Source organism: Fusarium odoratissimum (genome assembly GCF_000260195.1).
Source record: "Fusarium odoratissimum NRRL 54006 unplaced genomic scaffold supercont1.44, whole genome shotgun sequence".
Taxonomy (NCBI): domain Eukaryota; kingdom Fungi; phylum Ascomycota; class Sordariomycetes; order Hypocreales; family Nectriaceae; genus Fusarium; species Fusarium odoratissimum.
In genome coordinates, this window is record NW_022158725.1 from 198,508 (window position 1) to 224,403 (window position 25,896).

A 25,896-nucleotide genomic window follows, 5' to 3' on the forward strand; every position below is an offset into this window, starting at 1 on the left:
ATGCTGATGGACCAGTCGAATGTGAATTACACTATAATGACGCCTAATGCTTAACAATAAATCTAACCCTGAAGAACCCATACTCCAACCCAATTACCTATTGTATTTCTTCAACAACCCCTCAATCTTACTCATAACCTCCGGAATCCTAAACGGCTTCGAAACAAGATCATCCATACCACTATCCAGCGCCATCCGAATCTGCTCATCCCTCACATTCGCCGTGACCGCAATGACAGGAACATGCTCCGCAATCGTCCCCTCCCTCTCCAACCTCCTAATCTCTCTAACACACTGATACCCATCCATGTTCGGCATCTCCAAGTCCATCAGGATAACCGACAAGTCTGATCCCCCAGCTTTGAAGAAATGTGTCTTTTTTAAGAATTCTAGAGCTTCAAGCCCGTCGTTCGTGGCGCTTACTGTGCAGCCTGCTTTGCGCAGCTGGTTTACTAGCACTTTTTGGTTGATGAGGTTGTCTTCGACGATGTGGATTGTTAGGGAGTTGGGCGTGAAGACGGCGGCGAGGATGCTCTCGCGACGGGTTCGGGCGGAGGGGTTGGGGGATAGGAGCTGGACTGTCTTTTTGGTAGAGGGTATTTCGGAGAGGATTGGTTGGGGGGAGTCTTGCTCGTTGGGAGGTAAACATCGTCGAGCTTGGATGTAGAAACCAAAGTCGCTGCCTTTGCCGGCCGTTGACGCAACGCCGATTCGACCGCCATGTAGCTCTGCCAGCCGTTTCGATATAAACAGTCCAAGACCACTACCGCCATATTTGTAGTGCGTTCGTGGACTAGCCTGCTTGAATCTTTGAAACAGCAACTTTCTCTCATCATCCGTCAATCCACAGCCTGTATCCTGTACTCGATACCTTACGTATAGACCTTCTCCAGAACCCCATTCATCAGATCCAACGACACTCCCAATTTCACCTCTGGTAGGCGCAAACGCAAAGCCAGGAATGTTGTCGATCTTTGGAGGCTCTTTGGACACTCCCACCGCGACCTTAATCACCCGTGTTGTCGAAGACGCAGTAAATTTGATAGCGTTGGTCATGAGATTAATAAGGATCTGGAGAACGCGACTCGGATCCATGGCAACCCAATCAACAGCTAGCTCCTCAAACTCAGAACTGATATCAATCTCAAGCGTTATATCCTTTGCTAGCATCTCTGACTCAAACATCTTGACCACTCGCTCAACGATAGCTTGTGGTTGACAGACCACAGGCGTGATGAGCAAAAGATTAGAATCGAGTTTTGAAACCGTGAGGATATCGTCTACGATTGACTTTTGGTGCTGAACGCAAAGCGCTATCGTTTGCGATGCATCGAGGCATGACTCGATGACTTCTCGTGAAGCTGCGATTCCGTTGGTGCGACATGCTTGCATCGCTGAGGTGATGTCATCTGCGCATTGGAGAATTGCACTCAGGGGGTTGCGCATCTCGTGGGATGTTATGTCGATGAATTCGTTCTGTTGGCGTCGCGTTTCTTCTGCTTCTTGCAATCTTCGGTTCTGTAAACCTTGTGCCCATTTGAGATGAGATATATCCGTTATTGAACCCATGATGGACCGCAAAGTTCCGCCGGCGGTGATTTCAGGATGGGCTGTGACGAGAACCCAGAAGTCGATGGATTCACCGTGGATGTTAACGGAGTTTTCAAAGCTTTCTCGGAGTTTAACTTCTCCTGACCAAGGTAGCATATCCTGCGTTAGTCGATGCCATCCTTCTTCCATTACACTGCCCGAGTTCTTCATGAGATCAGCCCAGGACACATCACCCTGCGTATCTCGACTATGACCCGTCATTTCGTAGAAGCGATCATTTGCTTCGCGGAGAATACCCTCTGGACTGGTGAGAAACATACCCAGAGGCGATAGCTCTGTCATTCGTCGAAGACGACTTGCTTGGAGATTTAGTTGTTGTGTGAGTTCCTCTTTTTCTAGAGCTGCTGCTTCTGCTGCGTCACGGCCGCGTCGGGTCTCGTCTTCGAAAAGAATGGTTGATGCGAGTGAAGTGGCGAGTTGGTTGTTGAGAAGTGTTGCGAAGGAAATGTACCCCTCATCATAAGGTCTTCGGGGGTTGACGCCCAGCACGAGGAACGCCAGAACCGTCTCGCCATTTGTAGGTCGAACCGGAAAGATTATCGCCTCCGTACCAGCCTCGCCAAATCCTCGCCACTGAATCCCATGCAATAAGTCCTCAGGTAACGTGCCATCCCGAATCCTCACAAGCGTAGGCTCTCTCGTCCGCATCGCCTCTCGAAACGAAGGCACAAAGCCTTGATAACTCCTCTTGAGATCGATCTGCTCCGGCGCAGCAGCATGTCCAAGCGGTATCCCAATCGTCCCCTCCAAATAACACGACTTGCTTGATATCGTGCTCCCCGACGAACTAGATTGATGATCTGCTTCTTCAGCCTCGCCGACAGAGTACAGAAGTGCAAACGGGACATCTCGATGGTTATCCTCAAGGCCATCAAGAACTGACTTCCAGAAACTCTTGATACTCGATGCTTTCCTCAACGACTCGCTGACCTTGTTAATAGTCCCCATACGTCGCTGACTCAAGACCAAGTCCGTCGTCTCAAACGGCGCATTATAAAACCCAACAATCCTCTCCGTCCCGCCATACAACGGCGTCAGCGACCAGCAAATATGCGTCTCTTCCAAGAACCCCCTCCTATACAATGCCAGATCATCATTATCACTCCTGAAACTAACACCCGTCCGCACAACCTCTTGCAGCGCTGACCCAAGAACTTCCCAAACCTCCGACCAAGGCCCCGACGCTCCAGTCCCTAGCATAGACGGATGCTTGTTCCCCGCGAAGCGAAGTGCGTAAGCTTCGTTGTAGAGCATCGTCATATCGCTTCCCCAGAAGATATTCGCGGGGTGGGGGTTGTTGATCACGAGATTGGCTACTTGGCGTAGTTCGGGGGACCAGGAGGACATCGGGCCTAGGGGTGTTGAGGACCAGTCTATGGCGCGGAGGAGGCGGATATAGGGTGATAAGAGACCTTTGGGGTTCGTGACCGTCCAGTCTGCGACGGCCTTTTCGGGTTTACCTAGTATGATGGAGCCGCTGCTCGAACTGCCCGTGTTACGATCCGAACTTCCCTTTGAGGTACTGCCTCGCCACCAAGATCTGAATGGGAATTTCCGGGGCGTAGACGCTATCAATGTTGCTTCCGTGGGCGTCATTTCCTGCGTTGTATCTTCACTCGGAGTTTGCTGGGCCTCCTTCGCCTCGTCTTGCTTTGGCGATTTCGAAACCTCTGCCTTTGGCGTATTCTGATCCTTGAGGCCCGGCGTACTTGCTCTCGAGAGCGCAGCCGATGATAAACTCGCCGGCGTATCGGGGTGCTGCCAAAGTCGATTCCCACTAATCAACCTCCATCTCTTCGCAACAGTCGACCCCGTCCAAAGCAAGCCCTTGTACAGAAAGAACAAGGGAAACACATCCTTCGAATCATCCTGCTTTGTAATCCCTGTAGCCCAAGTCTTGAACTCCCCATACTCACTCTCGCTCTGCTCACCGCGCACGGCATCTAAGAGTCGTTCATGCGTCGCAAGCCCACTGTTGCAAAACACAGGCTGAATAGCCTTTGAGCGCAGTGGTGTCTCATCATCAGGATCAAGATCAATGATAAACGTAGGTCGTGAGTCTGCGTTGAGAATATCGCTAATGTTGAGTTTGTCGAGATCATGTGCGATGTCGGACTCCATCGTCAACAAACGAATGTTGACGAAGCAAAGTTTGTATTCACTGCGGTATTATTTTGTGGGTTTGCCAAGGCAATATTAAGCCATGACGTTGAGACTAGCCAAGATGATCTTCATGAAACCTACTGTAAGTCAATTTAACTTTCTCCTGATATCCATACACGTCGTGATAACCTCACATCGTTCGTTCTTTTTACAGTCTACACCGTTATCGTGCATGAACATTATCGAAATTCTGCTTTTAAAGGATCATCTAATATGGCTAGTCTACGGCAAGGCGCTTCTCGCGATAATGCAGCATGAATTGTCAGGTCGTACGTGATGAACAAATGATGTAGCGGTGTTGCGGGGAATAACCCTTCTTCCAGGCTTTTAGGCCGACGCTAAGATGCTAGCGGCCCGATCCAGATCTCGGGCTCCGATTTTTCGATCGGGGTTTTGTTCAAGCATCAATTTTTAGGGAGAGATTGATCCGTCTTTTGAGATTTGTATGGGATCGTTTTTCCGATGGGAAAGTCGATTTTTCTTTGGAGTGGTTATCTTATCGCGGTCTGGAGATGGCAAAGCGTGGCAAACGCGGTAGTTATTTTTAGCCCGTGAGGCTTGCGGTTCAGCTGAGATCGCTTGTGAGATGCACCGTCACCAAGCGTTCTCTTTTGTTCATGCTGTAATTTACTAGTTCCTTTTTTTAATAGTGATGGTTTTGATGGTTTATTTTGATACGCATATATTCGTTGTATTCAACTCTCTTTGAGAGCTGTACTTAGGCTAGCGCGATAGAATACTGGTCACTCCAGCGGTCTTCTGTAGGTACCTCAACAGTGCCAAGGCATAAAGAACCCAACGCTCATTCCAAGTCCACCAAGTCCATTAATTATTTCCAAGTACTTGATGTTTCTATCCCACTTTGCTTATTCTTTTGATACTCATCGCTCAACGCAGAATACAACGCCTTCACTCTGCCAACCTCTTCACTCCACTGCTTCCTCTCATCCCCATTCTCAATCTCTTTAACAAGATCCTCAACACTCTTCGCAGTAAAGAACTTATTCCTCTTGTTATACAACGCTCTCCTCGCAACAGCCTCATCACTCTCCCCCTCAGCCCTCACCCGGAAAACCTCTTCCAAAATCTCGATATCATACGGAATAGCGAACTGATCACGACTATCCTCGTATGTAAACAGATAGTACAGTTCTTTGAAACCAGACCATGTAATTCCGCTCAAGCATAGACTGCAAGGCTCATGCGTTGCGAAAAAGACACAGTCTTCACGGGGATTAGGTCGAGATTTGGGATCGGGATATGTTTGTGTGTAGAATGTTTGGATGCAGTTTATTTCCCCGTGTAGAAGGGGTGAGGCGCGCTCGTTGTTCGTTGAGACGGTCAGAGGTTCGAGGGTTCGAGATGAGAGGATTGCTGCGCCGAAAACTTTGCTGCCTGAGCGGACGCCATCACTCGTCAAGGGGACGATGGCGCCCTCGACCGTTTGGAGAAGTGCAGCAAGAATCTCTTGAGGTTTTTTGGCTGCCATTTTGCGTATAACAAGAAAGTCGAAGTCTGCTTGAGTTGAGAGGAATACTCGTCGTTCAAGTAGACTTTCTTATCTGATAACTCCTCCAATATCGGGGCTTCCCGATTGAGACATTTAAGGGTCCAGACCCCGGCACGCGGCGGTACCCGCTCTATACGCTCAGTGACATCCCATTGGTAGCTCCAGCGGTGTCAGTGTGAGATACGTGAGCGTATAACGGAAGGATTTTGCTCCTTCATGACTGATTCAGCCGTGAAATGAGGATGTGCAAGACTGTACGTCATGAGTGAGATTGGTAATTCACGCTTTACTGCTTGCAAGCGGTGAATCTGACACCTCCAGCCACCCCGCATCATTGTCGATCCGAAACTGCCGGGAGTAAGCACGGCTTGAGAGATGAGGTACAAAAGGATGGAGGATGTCCGCCTGAAATGGCTGGACCGTTGACTCGACAGCATCCTCTCACTCTTATATAGATAACTCGTTCAACTTAATTCATCAACCATGCGTTTTGCTTTAGCTCTGTCATGGCTCCCCCTCACCCTAGCCCTCCACCTCCCCGAATCTCTTGACCGCCGCACCAAACATAAACCCATCACAGACTGTTCAGCAGAACAAGTCGTCGACCTTCTCAAACTCGAGCCAAACACCGAAAAGGGTTACTTCGTCCAAACTTTCGTAGATCCGACTACCGTCCCAGGAACCAATCGATCCATCAGCACAGCTATTTACTATCTGCTCGAAGGCTCCGCGGGACAATCTCTCTGGCATAAACTCGACGCCGCGGAAGTCTGGCACTATTATGCTGGTGCACCTCTTGTTCTGTCGTTGTCGAAGAATGATGGCTCTTGTACGAGGGATCATGTAATGGGGAATGATCTCTTCGGTGGACAGAGACCTCAGGTTGTTGTTGCGGCGGAGGAGTGGCAGAGTGCCCGGAGTTTGGGTGACTGGACTCTTGTTGGGACAACTGGTAAGTAATGAGATGATATTGAGTGAGTGGAGAGATGAACTAACGTGTGATAGTCGCGCCAGGATTTGATCCGGCTGGACAGGTCTTGAAACCTGAAGGTTGGAAGCCAAAGTCGTGCAAGAGGCCTCATCAAGGTTCCCAGTGATTTGCGGTTGCCTCAAGGCATCCCAGAGAACAGCCATCATTCATCTACTTGTTCAATAAACACATCTTTAGTAGGTAACAAATGATTGATCAATCTCCGGTCCAGTAATAATAAGCATGTACAAGAATTAAATAATGTGCCCCAGCCGCGTGATTGAAAGACAGCCAGGTAGTCGAGAAACCATGAGTTACTCAACGAGAGCATCTAGAAAGCGCAGGCGCAGGTACAGAAACCGACACGCGCGCATCATCCTTCCTCTCATCCGACGACGCAACCCTCAACATCTCACAGTCCAAGCCACCATGGGCATCAAAAGTTTGAGGACTAGACTTATGCATATCCTTTGCTGAGTAGGCAGCGTTTCTAAAAGCTCGTACAAACCAGGGCTTCCTTCCGGGCGCTTTCCAGGTCCAGTATTCTTTCATGTCGTAGTTATCTGGCTCAATTCTACCGCCCGAGATGCGGACGGTGAGAGAAATCATGAGATTTAGAGCTGTGTAGAGAAACATGCCGCTAAGGGGACATTAGTTGGGGAATGGTTTGAAGTAAAGGGTAACTTACGCGATGATACCGTAAGCCACGCTGTATGAGAATGGGACGAAGGCGATGACGACGAATGAGGGGAGTGTGTCGCCGATGTAACGCCAGTTGATTTCAGTGATCTGACGGGCCATCATACATCCCACCTAGAAAACATTAGTCAAGTCCAGACCCATGTCTGTTTCACAACTTACCAAAATCAGAGCAGGTCCGGTTGCCCACGGCGGCACAGACGAGAAGATCGGCCCAAACACGATGGACAAAAGAAACAAGAAACCAGTAGTCGTAGCTGTAAGACCAGTGCGACCTCCCTCAGCAATACCAGCGCCACTCTCTATGAATGCTGTAACGGGTGAACAACCAAAGAGAGCGCTGATAGAGATACTGATTGCATCACAGCAGTAAGCGAGTGTTGAGCGGGGAAAGTCTCCATCTCGATCGTCGACAACGCCGCAGAAACGGACCATGGAGAACATTGTTGCTGTTGCATCAATGATATCGACACTGAGTTCGTCAGTGAAGGGAAGATCAGAGTGGATGAGGAACGTACTAGAGAAAGGTGAAGAGCGCGAGGGCGAATTGAGTACCGTGTTGGCCGACGTTCCAGTCCAGAGCGTTGAGGGTATGCTTCATTGGGTTGATAGATACAACTTTGCGGAAGAGCTGGAATCGAGACTCCCCTTCTGGCGTGTGAGGGAAGTATGTGACGGCAGTATCTCGTCTGCTTCTTGTCAGAAACACATAAAGTCAGTGGGGATTGGGGATAACTTACGGCCACGAGAGGATGGAGACGAATGCTATGCCGATTATGAAAGCGTATTTGACCCGGAAAGCCATGAGATACGCCGTCAGTAAACCACCAGCACATATCGCAGTCCAAAGCTTTCATCCATGTCAGCATGTCATTTCACAACCAGGGTCATTGACTTACCTTCGGACTAGTCATTATCCCGCCCTCACACATCTGAGTATCCGGATTGATCCTATCAACCGGACATCCAGCAATCGCCAAAGGCGTTGCGTTAAACCCCCCAGTAATAGCACCAATACCCGAACCATAAGACAAGCCGATCTCTGTAAGAAAGAGACCAATACCAGCTCCCGTCGCAGATTTTATGGTTGACGGGATAAGTTTGACGAGCCATTGTCGCATGCCCGTCAGTGCAAGGAAGACAAAGATGAGACCTTCAGTGAAGACTGCTGTTAATGCGACGCCGTAGGGAATACTGCCTGAGCCATTGTAGCCTACTACTTGGAAGGCGAAGTAGGCGTTGAGGCCCATGCCAGGTCTGTTTCTCGTTAGATGAGTGAAGTCTTTGGAGATGGGTACTTACGCAAGGGCTATTGGAAGGTTGGTGAAGAGACCAAAGACAAGACTGGCCAGTCCTGCGATGGCTGATGTAGCCGTGACGAGGTCTCGCCTCACCTCTGTAATCTCGTCAGTGCTCATCTTAATTAAGTAAATGTAAACTCACCCTCTTTACATATCGCATAACTATCAATCTTATCACAATCAATCCTATTCGTCTCATCACAAACACAAGGTCCGCCCGTCTGCGAAAGAATCGAAGCCTACATCTCATCAGCACTTCTCCTCCCACTCTTCCTCACAAACTGCTTACATTAACAGCAATGATATACGTCATAGCAGCAAAGGTCGTCGCCCCAGCACGAACTTCTTTCAAGAATGTCGTCCCGTCGATCTCCTTACTCTAAAAGCACATTAGTAAGGAGTGCTTTGCGACTGGAATGAAACATACGTGACTACTGCCTTGTAGCCTGAAGAACCGGCCAATGAAGGAGGTTGCGACACTCCCGTTGAACCTTGTGGCCAGATCTGCCGCGTGGTTTCTCATGATTGCTTCTAGACTGATCTTTGTCGATCACAAACAACTTCTTTTTCAGCACAAAGAAAATAAAGCTCATGAATAAAATAATGGCGGGTAACATGGGATAAAGAAATAATAACGCAGCCAACAATAGTTGACACCTCGCTTAGACCTCCCGCTCTGCATGATTACGTCTCACCAAACAAGCCACGCGAAACAATACTGATCAATAAGAATCAAGGCTGCACACCAACTCCGTTTTTAGCGGGAGTCACCGAAATCGGTCTTTGTGGAAGTGTTATCCGGGTAGTTGGTGAGGCTGGCCGAGGAACGCTAAAAGCCACTGCTACCATGTGGTTTGGTCTCGTAAAAAAAGCAAATATGTGTGGTTGCACATTGCTCAGGTACGAAAGGGAAATTGATGGGGCGAGACTTTCGATAGTTTGGCGAGGGGGAAGTTAATAATCGCGTGATTCCCGTTCCTTTTGTGGTTTCCGATTAATTAGATGCGCTATCTCGATGATACGAAATGGCGATTGTGTCTTGATCTTTGGGTGTAAGAGTGGCGAGAATAAGCTCCAATATCTCAGTGCAATCAATGCACTAGGTACACCAGGTGCCCGTCCCTCGGACCCTCGTTTCCGTTAATCCAAGGAAATAACAAAGGAAACATGACCTGATTGTGCTACCCACAGACCGCTGAGCTGTACTGTACTGTTTGCTCCGCCAAGCCACGAGAACCCAACAATGCGGAAAAGGTTGTGCGAGTGTTGAGCTCGTGGCAGTGGTGTTTTAGTTCAGGCTGGCTTATCGAGATTCAGGTGGGACTAGACTCGTGTCGGGTTTGGGCTGGGGATCACGTCCCCGCAAATGGTCTAGAACTTCAAGCCACGATATGCGAAAGTGATGCTTTGAGCTACTGCTTTCTCGGCATTGGTGCGAGGTATTTGATCCATGGTACGTGCATTTCTTTCCGCTTGAGCCAATTACGGTGCTGTTAAGAATATCAAAGTTATCGTGAAACAACACAAGCTGAGTGTTGTATGTACGTAGCAGTCATCATGACTTGTTATTGATAATTTCAAACGATGAACACAAACGCTATTAACAAACTTCATTGAGTAATCTCTTTGTGTAGTGCAAAAACATCGGCATGCTGATCGTCAAAGCAAACAATGGCATCTAAGTTATGCTCAGCCAGTGCATGAAAAGGGCGTCTGATAGCCGCAAGCCACTCCAACGCCCAGGCCGCATCGAGACCCATGGCATGGGGTGATCGGTCTCTTTCCCCTGCATGAGCAAAGCTGAAATCTCCCCCATCTTAACAGTCTTTTCTCGGTTTCACAGAATATTAACGTTTCAATTCGGGTAAATCGTAAGCTACCGTATTCTTAATGTCACACGTGCGGTCCGCGTAAATAACCCCTTCCCTTCCGCTGGCATACCGCATTCCCAGGCCCTCGGATCCTCCATTCCGCCAGCCACTTTTCGCTATTAGACTTCGGCAAATCCCGTTCTCAGTGAGGCCTCGACACTCTCCACAAGACGACAGAGTTCAGCCTTGCATTCGCCAGCTGCAAGCCCGCTCCCTCCATTTGACCCAATCCCCTGGGTATGTTTCTCTCTTTCTTAATTTCGTATGCAGCCCTCTGCCGATTCTTCCCCCCTGCTCCCTGTTCCACCATCAATTTTGCGCTTTGTCGTTGTTGTTGTCCTTCAGCTCAGCATGCATGACACCATGGCGCCGTCCTCATTAACAGAGCCAGACGCAGCGGCAGAGTCCTCCACTCGCGACCGCTTCTACTCCATCCTCCGAAAACCAGCATCGAACCTTGCCCTCCGAATCTCAGACCTTGATCGATACCGCCTCAACATGTGGGAAGTCAGTTGGGCTGCTCCCAAGGAGTCGCGAAAGGAACACCGTGAGAACAAAGCGACGACCAGCAAATCTGCGACAAAGGCGCGATCCATCTTTAGTCGCGGGTCCAACTCTTCGAGCGAGGCGCCGTCGTTAGGGAGCTTTTATCATAAACGAAAAAATGCGGAGAGGGGGGATGACTCTGTGTCGTCAACGTCTTCGAAAGCGAGCGCTGGAGCGGGGAATTATGAACTAGAGGCAGATGAAGCTTCGACGTTTTCGACGGGGAGTGAGCAGACGACGATTAATATGGCGAGGGTTGTCGATCTCAGCGCAAGGCGAAATGTGCAGATTCTGGAGCGCTCTCAAGGTTTGCGACAACGCGCAGTGGTTGTTACGTCTCATGCTAATGTTTTGGTAGAGGCATACGTTGAGGATAATACGCTTCTTGATCCGCCTTCACCAACGCTCACATCGTCGACTGCGCCGTGGGATACAGAAACCCTTGAGCGTGTCATCATCCGGCCTTGGCCTCTCATTCAAACTTTGAGCGATGATTCTTTTGTTGCGCGAAGTACAGAAGCGACAACATCTCCACGTACATCCTCCGACACGCCGTATCTCATCAATTGCGGTGTTACTATAATGGCGACACCAAGTATCAAGTCTAAGCATCGCGCTCGTTCACCAAGTACTCAGTCAGTCTCAATCTTCATTCGCAACGTCAGTCCGCTTACCTCATTTAGATCTCAACCTCAGCGTCCGCAGAGCAGTCGATCACCAACTAAAGCCAAGACTCCACGACGCATGCCATCATCCACAGCTTCACTACGAGTCGAAAGCAGCGATAGTTGGCGCCCTCCCAGTGAGTGGGCATGCACACCCACAGAGCCGTCATTCCAATTCCCAGACGAACCTGTCCCTGAGCCAGAAGCTACCATCCCCCAGGAACTCAACGCGATGCAGTTGGGTGTCAAGCAACTTGCCAAAGAGGACAATATGGTGAGACTTGTGCGTCTCGCTGAGTCGCAGGGCGCCAATAATCCACCAAGTTTATGTCAGGATCTGGAGGTTGAGAAGATGCAGTGGATGCTCTCCGCTATGTTCAACATGGACGGACCAGAGTATTCTGAGATTAATGATGATCATCTCGATGATGAGTCGACGGATCCGCCGAAGAGGATCCTTGCTCTTTATGAAACGCCCGGTAAGTAATCTCACTCACGTACTCATCTCACTCAATTAACATCTCCCAGCTGTGACTTCATATCTCGCTGCCGTAAATCACAGCAAACAAGTCTACCATCTCTCAGCAGCACCATTATCACCCGCCTCCTTCCCAAACATCCATCCTGTTCTCACACCAGTCAGATCACCTTCCGCATTCCCCGTCGCTCCATCTACCATTGAAGCCGTTCACTCACTACGTCTTCCTCTCGCTATGCCATCACAAGACATCCCCGCTCTTTTACGAAACATTCATAGATGTCTTGAGCCGGGTGGCTCACTACAACTCACCATCATTGATCCACTTCCCGTCACTAGCACTCTCGGGCCTCTCTTACGGGCCTGGATCGAAGATCATCTTCTCTTCAATCTGGAAGCTAGTTTTCGTTGCACAAACCCAAGCAAGTTACTCCCTCTCTGGCTGAATGGTGCCTCACTGCGTGTTGATCCCGATTGTATCGAGACGACATCCTTCTTCGCTATTCCTCTTAACAATAGTCAGCTTCAGTATGTGAGAGAAGGCCACATATCTGAAGAAGGGTTGAGACAAGAACTTCGTAATCTTGTGGGCCGTATGCTCTGGATGGAAGTGTGGAGAGAATACATCGTCGCTGAACGTTGGTGGTGGGAAGATCCTGAGATTCTTCAAGAGTGCATCCAGCATCAGACGACATGGGAATGGAAGCTGATTGAGGCAGTCAAGGAAACCTAATAATTTTCTTTGTCTTGGTTGTTTATAGTTATTTGGGAAAGTTTAGATAGCATTATACCCTTGGAGTCTTAATGATGATTATAATTGATGGAATTAAGATCATTCCCCGCGATGCTCTTGCTTTGGATCTTCCCAGTACTTTGATTGAACTACTTAAGACCTAGCGCTGCCCAGATCCCTATGCTCCTCCAAACCATCCGTCTGCCTCAAAGTCTCCACCAGTCTCTCAATCCTTCCACTCTCGTCAACGGTAGCGAAGAGAAAGACCTCATACTTAGATGGAGGTTTGTTGGAGAATTCTGCAGTGACAAAATGACGCTCGGCGAGTTGGTTACCTTCGCGAAGGAAGTGCGTCACTTGGACTTTGATAGCTGTCGTAACCTGGCGCAGATGTTGAATGTGCTCAACAAATTCGGGAAATTCGATACGCTTTCCATCCACAATTGATGTATAGTCTTGAGTAAAGAGACCTTCGAGATCGGCTTGGGTGGTTTCTGGTCCGCCGATGAAGATACTCTCAAAGCCTTTTTCGTACTTGTCGAGAGAAGATGTCCAGTCAACGTGGCATGATGCAGAAGCCATTTTTAGATATTCAAAGAGAGATTATTGAAGAAATTATATCTGTCGTTATGTAGTAAAAATGTGGTCGGAAATAGCAGAAAACGCAGTTATCCGAGTTGGTGTCATTTATGTCAGTACATCACCGCGGAGCCATCTCCGAGCCCCGCGGACCTCCGGCGTCATCGTACGGATCCCAGAAAGCTATCAATTGGAGACTCGGACGAGAAGTTGAAGAGCTCAGCATACTATCAATTAGTAAGGAGAGTCGGAATCTTCCTATTTAATTGTGAGAACTGCGCAAACGGAGAATGCTGGTGCTGTTGTCGCGTCCACTTATCACTTGCTGAGGTTGGTGATACTACCCGGTAGCACATTACTCTATTTATTGAACAGAATACGTATACGTTAATTAACAAAGCCATTTGCCTCCTCGGTATAATAGAAGAAAGAACAATCTTCTCATTTGGACATTTTCTACTTAAAAAGTGTTTTATTTCCGTTTTATTTTCCCATTTAATAAATATAAGGAGCACTAGAGTCTGGAGGGTTTGGTATATGGAAAGCGAGACTTTAAGCCGAGGCAGTGAAATTAGGGCCAGCCGACTACGGCTTAGTGCAAGTGTACATGACAGCAATAATTTTATCCAAGAGATTCGATATCAATGTTCCAAGCATCTTGACTTGTTATTTAGAAGAAATGCTCACTCGAATGTGGCCGTTAGAGTAGTACAATGCAGTGGGTCCAGCGAGAAGACTAACGGTGTCAGGGCACCCGATAAGGAACTTTCTGCCAATAGGATTACTTCCAGCGTGCTAGAGCCAGCTCCTTCGAGGTCTTGCACTAACACAACCAACCCCACCTCCACTCAACTCAAGGGTGAAGTGGTTTAATCACTACAAACTCCCCTCATCACTAACTGTTGCGCTTCAACTCTCTGCCTCAATTCCATCATATCAAGGGGAAAAGCCAGCACGGTACCCAGCGAAGATGCGCGTGCTAGGTCTTCTAGGCGGGACAACCTACAACGCAACCCTCCTCTACTACAAACAAATAAACGCCTACGTCCAACACCGTCTCGGCGGCGGCCACTCCTCCAAACTGCTCCTCCACTCCTTCGACCACGCCGAGCTCTTCAGCTTCTTCCAAACAGGCAACTACAACGAAGTATCCCGCCAAATCTGCAGCGCGGCAAAGAATCTCAAGTCCATCGGCGCAGAAGCAATCGTTCTCTGCGTCAACACGAATCACCGCTGGGCGGAAGATGTTGAAAATGCAACGGGTCTTCCACTGCTGCATATCATTGACTTTACGGGTGATGCTATTATTAAAGAAGGGTTGAAGAAAGTTGCATTGCTGGGAACACAGATTACGATGGAGCAGGACTTTTTGAAGGGGAGGCTGGAGAGGAGGTTTGGGGTTGAGGTACTTGTGCCAGGGAGGGAGGAGACGAGGAAGAGGATGGATCGTGTGATTTTCGAAGAGCTTTCGTGTAATAAGGTACTGCCTGAGTCAAGGGAGTTTTACCTGGATCAGATCAGGGACTTGTACGGGAGGGGTGCTGAGGGAGTTATTTTGGGATGTACAGAGTTACAGATGATATTAAAGCCGGGGGACGTTGACATGCCCATGTTTGATACCGTTCAGTTACATGCGAAAGGCGCTGCGAAATGGCAGCTGGAGGAGTAACGAGTTCATAACGGCTTGGTCATCAGGTAACATGAAGTGAAATGCAACAGCGAATTGGAAAAAAAAATACCTATAGTTCTCATATTTATTTATCATGCTTTCGGCCGTAATGTAGTCTACTCTAATAAGTTCTTTCTGCAACAGACTTTGCGCTAATAATGACCATGCCTATATATCTTGTAACCCTTATTTGTTAAGAATAGCAGACCAGTCGTACTTCTTGGCCCATTCCTCCCAGCTTGTCATGGGGCAGTCAATGCCAGCCTGTAAAGTCAGCATCTTTCCAAACTCAGAAAAAAACACATACCTCTCGGATATCCTTTGCCCTCAGCAATTTCATGCCGCCATCGTATCCCGGATCAGAAGTATACGAGAACATATATCCTGTCTCAATTCCCGCATCTCGATCAGGTGTAGCGGCTGTCATTTCATCTGGTGTCACCTGGCGGTACTTGACAGGGACATTGTTGATGCGACCCCAGGTCTCGATCCATTCTGGCCATGTGCAGGTTGTGCCTTCAGCCATGTAAGCCTTGCCTGGAGGCATTTGGTACACGGCGTAGGTGAAGTTGCCTAGATCTCCCACTGGGTCGAGATGAGGAACGAGACTGTCGGGGGAGGTAGTGAAAGACATTTCAAAGGTTCCATCAGGGAGCTACTTCTTATCAGTGCCAGCCCATGGCAAACGTGGATGAACCTACCTTGTTCATATAAGAGTCGGGCAAAATGTTGAAGCTCGTATAAAAGTACCCCGTGTGAATGCACGACATCTTGGCCGCAAGCTCAGGATACTTCTCGTCAACATACGCCGGAAAAACATCAGCCTTGCCATCAAAATGATACAACTCCTTGAATTTCCCTCCACTGCACTTCTCAGCCTGACTCAACGTCGAGACCAAAAATCCGTTATCATCCAGGCTGTCCACCACGGTAGCAGCCGCATCGACAATATTCTTTCCCTGCTGCACCTCAACATTATACGCAAACTTTCGACACGAAATACCCTCCTTGGCAGCCTGCTCCCGACAATCTGGTCGGAAAAACGGTTCCCAGTAGTTAGTCACGCTGAAGATCACGTTCGCCCCGGAAAACGCTTTCTTGAGAGTCGAGACGTCATTGAGATCAACAGCCACGACTTCGGCTCCCGCCGATGACAGGGCTTGGGCGGAGGGTGAGGCGGTGTTGCGGGTCAAGCCACGCACTTTGAAGCCCGCTTTGAGAAAGCGACGGGCGACGGAGCCGCCCTGGTTGCCTGTGGCGCCAATGACGCAGATGAGTTTATCGTTGGCCATTGCTTTTTGCCGTTTGTCTTGTTGGTTCTGTAAAGGAAAGAGGAGAAAGGGAGAAATTTGGTGAGGGTTATTTCCTTAGCCGATTTGGCCTGGCTTTAGTGCTGCTAGAGTCTGGGCCCCCTCTTTAAAGACGGAGATGCATTCCTAGATCGATATTACTAAACCCAATCGAGATCATCCTCGCGTGTTTCCCCAATCGTACCATGGCCCTGGAATTCCAATTTTCTCTCTGCTCTTCTTCTCTTCCTCCGTGTGTCCCGTGCCTTTCCCCACGTGGCTGATCATCTTTTCCCTCACTCATTTTCCGCTTGACCAGACTTGACGCTATCGACTACGGTTTCACATACCTAATAGTGCTTATTTGGGCGATAACTTTACCACTATGGGCTCTGAACAGGATTCCAAACCCAAGACTTCTTCGTCGCCCGTAGCGTCAGGGTCTCCTCCACCCGTTACCACTCTGTCGGGTCAAGATCCTGGCGAGACGCGCCGATCGCCCGCAGATGACGAGGACCAACAGCCAGAAGAGCATGCGCCGCTCCAAGTTGATGTACGCTCTCACTCATTGACACATGAATAATTTTATCGTATTGATCATTTTTAGGAGGATGAAATAGCTGGCGATGACGCAGACTCTACTTATGGCTCTGACCGAGGCTCAACCTACACTGCTTCCGCCACGTCATCAATCTACGACTACCAGTATGAAAATGGTCGTCGCTACCACGCTTTTCGCGAGGGTCAATACGTCCTCCCCAATGACGACCAGGAGCAACAGCGCCTAGATCTTCAACATCACATCTGGCGCTTACTCCTCGGTGGCGCCCTGCACACAGCGCCACTACCTAACCCAGACTCACCCGACGAATACCGCATCCTAGATCTCGGCTGCGGCACTGGCATCTGGGCCATAGAAATGGCAGACGAGTACCCCAACGCAACAGTCGCCGGCGTCGATCTCTCCCCGATCCAGCCGGACTGGGTACCCAGCAACTGCATGTTTCACGTTGACGACTACGAAGATGAGTGGACGTACCGCGAGAGTGAAAGGTTTGACTACATCCACGGTCGGGCGCTCAGTGGCACGAGTGCAGATTGGATGAGGTTTTACAAGCAGGCGCTTAATAATCTCAAGCCAGGCGGGTACATGGAGATGCAGGAGTATGATGCGTGGATCTTCAGCGACGACGATAGTTGTGATAGGGCGCCGTGGACGATGGAGTGGGTCAACAAGCTTGATGAGGCGAGTAAGATGTTTGGGAAGCAGATTAATGTTGCAAAGTATCATAAGCAGTGGATGATTGATGCTGGGTTTGAAGATGTTGTTGAGAGAGTTTACAGGGTAAGTTTTTATCTCACTGTCTCGATGATGATTTACTGATCTTTACAGATACCCATTGGTCCATGGGCGAAAGATCCGACGCTGAAGGAGCTGGGAAAATTTGAGCTGACGCATATGCAAATGTCGGTTGAGTCGCATACACCAGCTTTGTTCACGCGCGTATGGAATTATTCGCACGATCAGGTTATGGTGTTGATGGAGGGTGTGAAGAGGGAGTTTCGAAGTCGTGAGTTGAGATTGATCACGAGTTATCGATTCATCACAGGACGGAAGCCAGAAGAGGCTTAGTCATGGGCAGATGTGCTGGTTGCATCTGGCGATATAGCATGGAAAGAGTTCTTAGATGTCTAAGCATGGATAGTAAAGCGGGCGTTTGGATATAGGAGGAAATTGACTTTCTTTATACACAGCGAGGCTCATACCTTCTAAGTTATGGAACTTTGATGTCTTATTTGCTACCAGACCTGAGGACTGGCAGTGATCTATTGGAAGATGGTCACATAGGAATTTCTGAGCCAAGGATCTAAATTGATCTTGACTTATCCCCCCTCACAGCTCAGAAGGTTGATCAAGGGCATGAGATATCAACTTCTTGTATCCTTCAACAGCTTGCTCCAGATCCGAAACCTTTAAGTGCTCATGCGCAGAGTGCGCCTCGAGAATCGAGCCAGGTCCGTACAGATATCTCTTATGGCTCCCCTTCAACCGAGGGATATCTGTTCCATATTTCAGAACTATAGTCTCGAAGCCTATCAGATGTCAGTTACAGTCCCATCTTCTTGTGATCTTACTTACCGTCAACATCATAGTCTGTAGGTACTGGTCCAATACCATACGAGAACTCAACGACAAGGCTCGGATCACTCTCCTCAACCGCTTGAAGTATCAAGTCCTTAATACCCTCTGGAGTTCCGCCAGCGACTCTGACTTCTCCGGTAGCATAAGCAGTCGCCGGGATGACATTTCCAGCAACACCTCCTTCAATCCTACCCACGTTGAGAGTAGTGTTCCCAAACTCCTTACTCCCAGGTAACTCAATCTTTTGAAGAGCCGCTAATCCACGAACAAGGCTATCAATCGCATTGCTTCCCGTCTCAGGGTATCCAGAATGACCAGCCTTTCCGTTCGCTTCGATAGTGAATCCCAAACCACCTTTGTGACCTCGAGCAAGTTTGAGTTCTGTTGGTTCACCAAAGATGACAGATTCCCAGGATAGACCTAGATCATTGACGTTGCCCATTCCGGGTCCGCCTGTTTCTTCACCCACGACGAACAACAGCGCTATGTCACCTTCACTGACTTCCTTCTTCTCAAATAGTTCCTGAACAGCAATGATCTGCGCCGCGACACTGCCTTTTGCATCGACAGTTCCTCTCCCCCAGATCTCATCACCTCGTCGCTCATAAGGCCAGAATGGGGGAACAGTGTCAATATGAGAAGTCACGAGAACCTTTGTTTGTCTCGTATTATTGCAATAAGCCAAGATGTTATCGCGGTTCTTGGCGACTGACTGAGTCTCAACGGTGAAACCCACTTCTCGGAGATATGTTTGGAGAAAGTCAGTGACGTGTTTCTCAGAGCCAGTGATTGAGGGTCGCTCGACAAGTGATTTGTGTAGCTCAAGAAGTGCTGAAGACTTGAGAGATCCAGGGGAGAACGGAAACTGGACACTTCCCAGGTTGAACGCCGTCGCCGCAGCGGCAGTGAAGACGATGGTGTTGATGAACTTCATGGTCGATAGCAGCCTGCAGATAACAAAGAGGGGTAAAAAGATACGAAAGACGGGAGAATTCCTGTTCCGTGTATCCTGATAAAACAATACAACGTTGACCGCCCAAAATTGATAAGCAATCTCGAAAAGCCAATCAGTTTCCTCTTTTATCGTTGTACAGATGTCACCATTGACGTGGAGTATTTCGAAATCTCCCGAAAGCGGGGATATATTATCTCCAACCCGAGATGGCAACACCTTTTATAGAAACATCCGCATGAGTTTTCGGAGTAGTATTATTTGAGAGATAGTCTTGGAGATAACAGCTGGAGTCAATGGGTTGCGCGATTATACCCCTCCCCCACGCCAAGATGAGGAATGCCGATCGCGGATGTCGACATACCGTTGGGTGAGGAGTAGGATACACGGGAAAAGAGGTGTCAGGACTTATATCTTTATCGGAGTACCTTGATAGTTTTTGCGAATCTTAAGAAGAGCATCACGAAAATGGCTACTTTCGGTATCTCCAAAGGCCAATTGGGCCATGAAACTTTGGATGAGAAAACTCATGAACTTGCCGACTCTTCACCCGGAGAGCCACCCGTCAAGCAACACTACAACACCGTCACCCGCGGAGAATCTATCCATACCTCGGATGATATAAACGATAATATTGTCGGCTATGATGGAGAACTTATGGGAGCACGGACTAGGTTGAGTAGTCAGCAGGAGAAGAAGTTGTTGCGGAGAATTGACTGGCATCTCATTCCTTTGCTTTCGGTTATGTACATGGTTAAGTCGATTGATGCTGCCAACGTAAGTGAAACACCAGATTTCACGTGAAGGTGCTGATGTTGTAGGTTTCGAATGCTCGAATCATGGATCGCGGAACGCCGAGGAATATCATGACTGAGCTAAACATCTCGGCTGATGACTACAACTTTGTCACTATGGCCTACTATGTATGTGTCAGATGTCAACTCTCGCGAATATCACTAATGACTTGATAGATCCCATATATCCTAGCAGAAACACCTTCAAACCTATTAGTAAAGCGGCTCAAGCCATCAGTTTGGCAAGCAAGAATCATGGTTCGTCTCCTCATTCCGTGCCCAGCCCATTAAGCTGACAGATACAATAGATATCGTGGGGCATCGTTCTCGTCTGTCACGCCGCAGTGAAAAATGCCGCAGGCTTGTATACAGTCCGCGCTTTTCTTGGTCTCTTCGAGGCTGGTCTCTGGCCTGGTATGCTTCTGCAGTTATGCTACTGGTATCGACCCGATGAAATGGCATCGCGTATTGTTCTTGTCACTATTCTTGGTAACTTCAGTGCCGTCGTTAGCGGTGTGCTTGCCTTTGCATTTGATGGTGTCCACGCACAAGGCTTGTCGGGATGGAAATGGTATGCACCCACCAACATATCTCAAGGCTAGGCTGACTCAAGCTCTAGGCTTATCTTGACAGAGGGAGTGTTCACTATCCTTCTGGGTGTTTTCGCATACATCTTCATGCCAGACTGTAAGAACACAGAATCACCTCTCAACTGACCTTTGCTAACATTAGAGCCAGTCCCAGACACAGCTCGTTGGATGTCCGAAGAAGAAAAGGCATTCGTCCAAGCTCGACTTCCCATCAATGCCCCCAGAGCTTCCGAGAAGGATTTTGACTGGAAAGAGTTCTGGCATACACTGAAAGACCACAAGCTCTGGTTGTTTCTTCTCTGCTGGGCATTCTATACCATTGGCACGACGGGGCTCACCTTTTACCAACCTACGGTTATTGCGAACTTGGGATTCACGTAAGTATCCAAAGGAATGCTTTGAGGCAGCGTAAGAGCTGACATTTGGTTCGCCGCAGCGGCATCGCGGAAGCTCAGCTGCTAAACATCCCCCCAGCCATCTTTGCTTGTGTGCTCACCATAGTATTCGGATGGATCGCCAACACCGGTCGCTTTCCCTTACCTCTGATCCCGCTGAGCTTCATGATAATCATCGAAGCATGCTACGTTGTTCTATACACCTTCCCCAGCACAGGCGGTGTGTATGCAGCTACTGTAATAGCAGGAGGGTTCTCAATCGCTTGGTAAGCACATAAGCCCTGCCCTTCTAACTACAGGTTTCTGACAAATTAGGTACACAATGATGTGGCCATGGAGAGTTCAAACCACAGATGGAGCCACCGGGTCAGCTTTTGCCATTGCATTTGCGAATAGCTACGGCCAGATTGGAGGTGCAGTCGGATCACAGCTGTTCAATTCGCGCTTCGCACCAAGGTATACTACGTCGTTTGGAATCGCAATGGGGTTTATTGGTATGGCTATTGTCATGAACGTTATCACTTGGTCGTTCACTTGGAAAGTTGATGTTGCGACGAGACGGCTTAAGAGGGCCAGGGATGCGGCTGCGAAGAGAAATGAGGCTATTCTGGATGATGTTGATATTCATGCCAAGACCTAGATTCCGACATTGACATGTCCGGCTTGATCTTCAGCTGCGAGAAGAGACTATCAAAGCGGCCAGACTACAATCATGAACTCATTAGCCTTTTTATATTCATACCACAGCTAGTTTCATCATTACACAAGACTCTTCTCAAAAACCCTGTACTCCGTCGGTCCAGCAAGCAAGTTCACCAAATCAGGATAGTCATCCGCAAAGTTCCCCAACTTAACAAGCTCATAACCCATCCTCGTATACCACCCCAGCAACCTCGCCTTCCCTTCATGATGAAACGTCATTGGCACAAGAATCTCTAGCTGCATCGTCGTACAACCTCTTCGTCTGCATTCATCTTCCGCAAAGACCGCTAGCTGTCGCCCTGTACCAGTGCCTTGGTACTGTGGGTCAAGTGCCAACATGCCGAACTCTCCGAGGGTGGGTGTTATGAGTTTGATGAAAACGCAGCCGATGGGCTCGTTATTTGGTTGGAGGTAAGCGACCGCGAGTTGGCCGTTGCTTAAGAATTTGGCGATTTCAGCGGTGGAGGTCCGTTGGTATGATGGGATGAAGATATCTGACTCGGCTTTCGTGTAGGCCGTGTTGACAATATCAGTCAGGGCTGATACGAGACTTTTATCCTCCGCATCGGAGCCTGGGGGTATTTTCACGACGATTTGCGGCTTCGTCATGTTGGATGTTGGTGTTGAATGTGAAGCCCGTCAGAAAGAAATAAAAAAGTCAGGGTTTAATTATAAATGCTTTGCAAACTCCTTCGGTAGTTGTAGTGAGAACTATAATCTCACACGTCAGACTTTGTCTCACGTAAAACAGCGCAGGTGGAGATTTCCGCTTTGTTGGCGGTCCGTGTGATATTACGCTTTTGGGGAATTCTGTACGGCGAGCTTCTTATTGCCAGTAGCTCTATTTTGCTTGTAACATCGACTGAGTGCTAGCTCTTTAAAAGAAAAGACTGCCGATACATACTCTGGCCTCTCACGACTGTTACCTATCGATAAAAAAATAGCGAATACACCCAGAATCGATATATCCTCCAACACCACCATTCTTCCTTGCACAAGAATTAGCACTGCAATGCCTCATTCTTCAGGTGGCAATCATCAGCATGCTCACTCCGGGGCCGCCTGACTTAAAATTCCCGAGATGAATTCAATCGAGAAATATGGCCAAATGAAGAGCTCGAGATGCAGACAACTACTCTTTCTATATTTCTCCTCCGTCTGGGATAATCGGACCTATCCGACCAGGGTTTTCTGATTTGTCTCTCTGGTGGGCGATCCCTGCTGTTTGTAACAGCATGTCAGCATGAGGCACGGTGGCCTGAGAACATCTCATGCTGACCTTCACTTTGCTCTTGCTCTTCCAACAAAGCTTATTTCAAAATGGCTTCTCTAGAATGGCTACTCGATCTGCGCGCCGTCGCAAAAGCCTCCAGCAGCGGTATTATCACTGACGATGCACCTCTCGAGAATCAGCTTCCACCAAGCAAAGACCCATGGTATTCTGCCCCCGATGACTGGGAGATCAGACAACCTGGCGATGTTCTCCGCATTCGTTCTGCATCGAACCTCACTAATGTTGTTGAGGGCTCAGCAGCGGTCTACCATATTCTTTACCGCTCAACTGATTCAAGGGGCCAGGCATCATGGGCTGTCACTACGCTCTTCGTTCCAACCTCATTTTATTGTTCCCCATCAGGCAAAGCAGCGATACTGTCGTATCAGTTCGCATACAATACATGCAACGTCGACTCTAGCCCATCGTTCGCTTTATCTGGAGTGATGGCAAAAAGCGAACCGAATCTTGGTATCAAGTCGAGCACTTCTCTAATCACTGAGATGCTGTCATTCGGGTGGATCATCAACACTCCAGATCACCTTGGGCCGACCGCTGCATTTGGCGCAAGTGTTCAGGCAGGCCATGCGTCCCTCGACGCTTTACGCGCTGTTAACAAACTTCTCAATCTGAGAAAGCACCCGGGTTTTAACACTGCAATCTGGGGATACAGCGGGGGCTCGATTGCTACATTCGCCGCGGCTGAGTTACAACCATCTTAATTCACCAGATCTCAGTATCTCAGCAGCGGTTGTCGGCGGTCTCGTGGATGACATTTCCGCCGCCCTGGACAAGATCAACAGGAGTCCGATCGCTGGCACTCTGATTGCCCTCTTGATAGGAATTACGGCGCAATATCCCGAGGCACGAGCTTATCTGGAAAGCTGTCTTGTCCCAGAGATGAAAGACGAGTTTATGGCAGCAGTGAACACCGAAGTCACTCAAAATGTCGGCAAATACGCAGGGAAAGACATATACGCTTTCTTCAAAGGTGGAAGTGCGGAATTAAGAGCTCCGATTTTACAAGAACTCTACGATAAGCAAGTAAAGCTGGGATACAGAGACACGCCCACGATGCCCATGTTTCTGTACAAGGCTATACAGGATCAGTTCTGCACTATAGACCTTACTGATGCGACGGTTGATAGACTCTGTGAGAAAGGAGCGGACATTACGTTTGAGAGGAATACGGTGGGGAACCATGTTTCTGAGATTGAGAACGGAAAGCCAAGAGCGTTTGGGTTTCTGCGGAGTGTCTTTGATGAGTCGTACAAGTCTCCTGCATCGAAGCGGAATGTGGTGGATGTCACGGTTGATGTTTCTTCACAGAATAAGTGAGCATGGTTAGAATATGGTCGTTATCTAGCACATATCAAATCTCATGAAGGTGCAATCCTTCCCTTCTCCATAGGCAAATCCGTCCCCCTCCAAACCCTTACATCCTCTCCAGGTTCACATGTTCTCGCAACCCAATTCTCAACTCTTTCAACACCCCACATAATCGTAAACAGATTGATCAGCATCGGATCTACATCCGATGCCTTTGCACTCAGGAACAGACCCTCGCAGTCTAAACTACATATGAAGAGTGGATCTGCCTTCCGACATGCTGCTGCCCATGCAAAGCCGGTTTTAGCTTCCCATAGGTCTTTATGAGCCGTGAAGTAGATACCGCCATGACATTCAGCCCATTTCTGTTTAAGTGTAAGGTACACTCCGATAGTCGATGTTGCCATTAGCCATATGCGACGGATACTCTCTGAAAGAACCCAGGAACGCCACTTTCGGGGTAGCGGGTCACCGTCGAAGATGGAGTCCAAAACGATGCCATTGGCAGAGGCAGCAGCTGCTGAGTTGTCACCGCCATCGCAAGGTAGGCCAATATCTGGGTCGCGAAGAGCGGCTTCCCAGAGCTGGCGAGTCCATGACAAAAGGGTTTGTATCTGCTGTTCTGCATTGGCTCTCGCTCCAATGGAAGGTGAGAACAGCGCTAGAACAAGGTGGACGAATAACGCCTGGGTTCGAGAGAGGTGCTCACGAATGGCAATCGTCGCTTCAGGACCAGCGAGGTCCGGGCAATATGCCTTGAGTAATGCCGATACTTTCGATGCCAGTAGCTCATCAATGACCGTCTCATTCGCGGGTGTTTTGGAGTTATGCAGGACAATGCATGTGAATGCATCCTGTATTGTTGATGGCAGCCCGGCATCGGCGTAGAGTTGGTTGTGTATGAACGGGCTGTGAGAGTTGGTGACCCATTCAGTAAAGAACTCATGAATACCGTGGACATAATTCATGCAGACCGAGTTTGGGAATGATGGTGTCGTAAAAGGGATGTGACGAACGGCCCATGCATCAGGTCTGAGGAAGAAGTCGACAGCATCCTTCTGGCTGGAGACTGTCTCACTGCTCGTCGCGGGCGAGTCGTCTGGCAATTCAGCAGCAGGGAGAGTGTCCCAATTGCTCAAACTTGCCGCCCACTGAGTGAGGTCTATCAAGCCATTATCTGGTGTTGAGAAAGGTATTTGCATCAGACTCGGTGGTCCGACACTGAGTCTGCTCTCTCCGCCATTATCCGCTCCTGGTGCTGACGAGTGCAGCCTCTTCCGCTTCGTAGGCGGATATCGGCATTCAACGTCCCGATCACTGCAGCGCCCGCATATAGGTTGAGCTTTGTCACATTTCCGCTTTCCGTTCGTGCACGAATAGCACGCCTTGAGCTTTGTCGCAGAACCCATTGTGATTATGTTGATGCGGGAAGATTGCGGGTTTCTGGAGTTGACTGCGAGGAAGATTTAGGGAGATCGGATTAACGTTAGCGACCTTTGTCAGCTGTCATGCGGAGATTCTGCGGGCTTTTGGCGGAAACCCCTCCGAGATAAGCTTATTGCTCCTGGAAAATTTAGCGCTTTCGGAAAAGCAGGCGGGTTTCTGGCGGGTTTCCATAGATTCGCTTGCAAAGT

At 48.9% G+C, this 25,896-nt stretch overlaps 14 protein-coding genes across 14 annotated transcripts; 6 read left to right on the forward strand and 8 right to left on the reverse strand.

Annotated features, from left to right (window-relative positions):
* Position 1: 1 nt before the first annotated feature.
* FOIG_14813 (uncharacterized protein) lies at positions 2-3,732 on the reverse strand (the record flags this gene model as incomplete). Its single annotated transcript, XM_031216104.1, has 1 exon — positions 2-3,732. The coding sequence occupies one exon, from the start codon at positions 3,730-3,732 to the stop codon at positions 94-96; it is 3,639 nt and encodes a 1,212-aa protein (XP_031054245.1). The 3' UTR covers positions 2-93.
* Positions 3,733-4,375: 643 nt separating this feature from the next.
* On the reverse strand, positions 4,376-5,382 carry FOIG_14814 (uncharacterized protein). Its single transcript, XM_031216105.1, has one exon. It carries the CDS (start codon positions 5,261-5,263, stop codon positions 4,604-4,606), a length of 660 nt encoding a protein of 219 aa, XP_031054246.1. The 5' UTR covers positions 5,264-5,382; the 3' UTR covers positions 4,376-4,603.
* A 113-nt stretch (positions 5,383-5,495) lies between these two features.
* Positions 5,496-6,520, forward strand: FOIG_14815 (uncharacterized protein). The gene is made up of 3 exons (XM_031216106.1): positions 5,496-5,538; positions 5,606-6,236; positions 6,290-6,520. Exons 2-3 carry the CDS (start codon positions 5,768-5,770, stop codon positions 6,379-6,381), a joined length of 561 nt encoding a protein of 186 aa, XP_031054247.1. The 5' UTR covers positions 5,496-5,538; positions 5,606-5,767; the 3' UTR covers positions 6,382-6,520.
* Positions 6,521-6,572: 52 nt separating this feature from the next.
* On the reverse strand, positions 6,573-8,955 carry FOIG_14816 (MFS transporter, AGZA family, xanthine/uracil permease; the record flags this gene model as incomplete). The annotated part of the gene is made up of 10 exons (XM_031216107.1): positions 8,682-8,955; positions 8,544-8,633; positions 8,397-8,493; positions 8,256-8,349; positions 7,853-8,210; positions 7,694-7,803; positions 7,472-7,642; positions 7,116-7,425; positions 6,943-7,067; positions 6,573-6,894 (listed from the first exon to the last, which is right to left on the reverse strand). Exons 1-10 carry the CDS (start codon positions 8,775-8,777, stop codon positions 6,573-6,575), a joined length of 1,773 nt encoding a protein of 590 aa, XP_031054248.1. The 5' UTR covers positions 8,778-8,955.
* Positions 8,956-10,396: 1,441 nt separating this feature from the next.
* On the forward strand, positions 10,397-12,646 carry FOIG_14817 (uncharacterized protein). The gene is made up of 4 exons (XM_031216108.1): positions 10,397-10,978; positions 11,030-11,306; positions 11,355-11,815; positions 11,865-12,646. The coding sequence occupies exons 1-4, from the start codon at positions 10,477-10,479 to the stop codon at positions 12,545-12,547; spliced, it is 1,923 nt and encodes a 640-aa protein (XP_031054249.1). The 5' UTR covers positions 10,397-10,476; the 3' UTR covers positions 12,548-12,646.
* A 54-nt stretch (positions 12,647-12,700) lies between these two features.
* Positions 12,701-13,129, reverse strand: FOIG_14818 (uncharacterized protein; the record flags this gene model as incomplete). Its single annotated transcript, XM_031216109.1, has 1 exon — positions 12,701-13,129. The coding sequence occupies one exon, from the start codon at positions 13,127-13,129 to the stop codon at positions 12,701-12,703; it is 429 nt and encodes a 142-aa protein (XP_031054250.1).
* An 874-nt stretch (positions 13,130-14,003) lies between these two features.
* FOIG_14819 (uncharacterized protein) lies at positions 14,004-14,959 on the forward strand. Its single transcript, XM_031216110.1, has one exon. It carries the CDS (start codon positions 14,097-14,099, stop codon positions 14,793-14,795), a length of 699 nt encoding a protein of 232 aa, XP_031054251.1. The 5' UTR covers positions 14,004-14,096; the 3' UTR covers positions 14,796-14,959.
* FOIG_14820 (uncharacterized protein) lies at positions 14,022-16,169 on the reverse strand. The gene is made up of 3 exons (XM_031216111.1): positions 15,497-16,169; positions 15,103-15,450; positions 14,022-15,059 (listed from the first exon to the last, which is right to left on the reverse strand). The coding sequence occupies exons 1-3, from the start codon at positions 16,085-16,087 to the stop codon at positions 14,982-14,984; spliced, it is 1,017 nt and encodes a 338-aa protein (XP_031054252.1). The 5' UTR covers positions 16,088-16,169; the 3' UTR covers positions 14,022-14,981.
* A 176-nt stretch (positions 16,170-16,345) lies between these two features.
* On the forward strand, positions 16,346-17,815 carry FOIG_14821 (uncharacterized protein). Its single transcript, XM_031216112.1, has 3 exons — positions 16,346-16,637; positions 16,692-17,429; positions 17,478-17,815. Exons 1-3 carry the CDS (start codon positions 16,470-16,472, stop codon positions 17,715-17,717), a joined length of 1,146 nt encoding a protein of 381 aa, XP_031054253.1. The 5' UTR covers positions 16,346-16,469; the 3' UTR covers positions 17,718-17,815.
* A 122-nt stretch (positions 17,816-17,937) lies between these two features.
* On the reverse strand, positions 17,938-19,161 carry FOIG_14822 (acetylornithine deacetylase; the record flags this gene model as incomplete). The annotated part of the gene is made up of 2 exons (XM_031216113.1): positions 17,938-18,178; positions 18,225-19,161. The coding sequence occupies 2 exons, from the start codon at positions 19,159-19,161 to the stop codon at positions 17,979-17,981; spliced, it is 1,137 nt and encodes a 378-aa protein (XP_031054254.1). The 3' UTR covers positions 17,938-17,978.
* A 486-nt stretch (positions 19,162-19,647) lies between these two features.
* Positions 19,648-21,598, forward strand: FOIG_14823 (uncharacterized protein; the record flags this gene model as incomplete). The annotated part of the gene is made up of 8 exons (XM_031216114.1): positions 19,648-19,956; positions 20,001-20,102; positions 20,151-20,231; positions 20,282-20,544; positions 20,593-20,660; positions 20,712-20,940; positions 21,000-21,224; positions 21,274-21,598. 8 exons carry the CDS (start codon positions 19,648-19,650, stop codon positions 21,596-21,598), a joined length of 1,602 nt encoding a protein of 533 aa, XP_031054255.1.
* On the reverse strand, positions 21,540-22,402 carry FOIG_14824 (uncharacterized protein). The gene has a single exon (XM_031216115.1). It carries the CDS (start codon positions 22,267-22,269, stop codon positions 21,718-21,720), a length of 552 nt encoding a protein of 183 aa, XP_031054256.1. The 5' UTR covers positions 22,270-22,402; the 3' UTR covers positions 21,540-21,717.
* Positions 22,403-22,980: 578 nt separating this feature from the next.
* On the forward strand, positions 22,981-24,271 carry FOIG_14825 (uncharacterized protein; the record flags this gene model as incomplete). The annotated part of the gene is made up of 2 exons (XM_031216116.1): positions 22,981-23,639; positions 23,671-24,271. 2 exons carry the CDS (start codon positions 22,981-22,983, stop codon positions 24,269-24,271), a joined length of 1,260 nt encoding a protein of 419 aa, XP_031054257.1.
* On the reverse strand, positions 24,258-25,671 carry FOIG_14826 (uncharacterized protein; the record flags this gene model as incomplete). Its single annotated transcript, XM_031216117.1, has 1 exon — positions 24,258-25,671. One exon carries the CDS (start codon positions 25,669-25,671, stop codon positions 24,313-24,315), a length of 1,359 nt encoding a protein of 452 aa, XP_031054258.1. The 3' UTR covers positions 24,258-24,312.
* Positions 25,672-25,896: the final 225 nt, after the last annotated feature.

Excerpts from the sequence above, each read along its gene's own strand:
- FOIG_14814 (XM_031216105.1), bottom strand. The coding sequence starts at position 5,263 with ATGGCAGCCAAAAAACCTCAAGAGATTCTTGCTGCACTTCTCCAAACG.
- FOIG_14815 (XM_031216106.1), top strand. The coding sequence starts at position 5,768 with ATGCGTTTTGCTTTAGCTCTGTCATGGCTCCCCCTCACCCTAGCCCTC. Across the intron at positions 6,237-6,289 it reads GACTCTTGTTGGGACAACTG|TCGCGCCAGGATTTGATCCG; the intron begins GTAAGTAATGAG and ends AACGTGTGATAG.
- FOIG_14817 (XM_031216108.1), top strand. The coding sequence starts at position 10,477 with ATGCATGACACCATGGCGCCGTCCTCATTAACAGAGCCAGACGCAGCG. Across the intron at positions 10,979-11,029 it reads GATTCTGGAGCGCTCTCAAG|AGGCATACGTTGAGGATAAT; the intron begins GTTTGCGACAAC and ends ATGTTTTGGTAG. Across the intron at positions 11,307-11,354 it reads GCTCGTTCACCAAGTACTCA|ATCTCAACCTCAGCGTCCGC; the intron begins GTCAGTCTCAAT and ends TACCTCATTTAG.
- FOIG_14819 (XM_031216110.1), top strand. The coding sequence starts at position 14,097 with ATGCGCGTGCTAGGTCTTCTAGGCGGGACAACCTACAACGCAACCCTC.
- FOIG_14820 (XM_031216111.1), bottom strand. The coding sequence starts at position 16,087 with ATGGCCAACGATAAACTCATCTGCGTCATTGGCGCCACAGGCAACCAG. Across the intron at positions 15,451-15,496 it reads CCGACTCTTATATGAACAAG|CTCCCTGATGGAACCTTTGA; the intron begins GTAGGTTCATCC and ends GATAAGAAGTAG. Across the intron at positions 15,060-15,102 it reads GGGCAAAGGATATCCGAGAG|GCTGGCATTGACTGCCCCAT; the intron begins GTATGTGTTTTT and ends CTGACTTTACAG.
- FOIG_14821 (XM_031216112.1), top strand. The coding sequence starts at position 16,470 with ATGGGCTCTGAACAGGATTCCAAACCCAAGACTTCTTCGTCGCCCGTA. Across the intron at positions 16,638-16,691 it reads ATGCGCCGCTCCAAGTTGAT|GAGGATGAAATAGCTGGCGA; the intron begins GTACGCTCTCAC and ends GATCATTTTTAG. Across the intron at positions 17,430-17,477 it reads TTGTTGAGAGAGTTTACAGG|ATACCCATTGGTCCATGGGC; the intron begins GTAAGTTTTTAT and ends TGATCTTTACAG.
- FOIG_14824 (XM_031216115.1), bottom strand. The coding sequence starts at position 22,269 with ATGACGAAGCCGCAAATCGTCGTGAAAATACCCCCAGGCTCCGATGCG.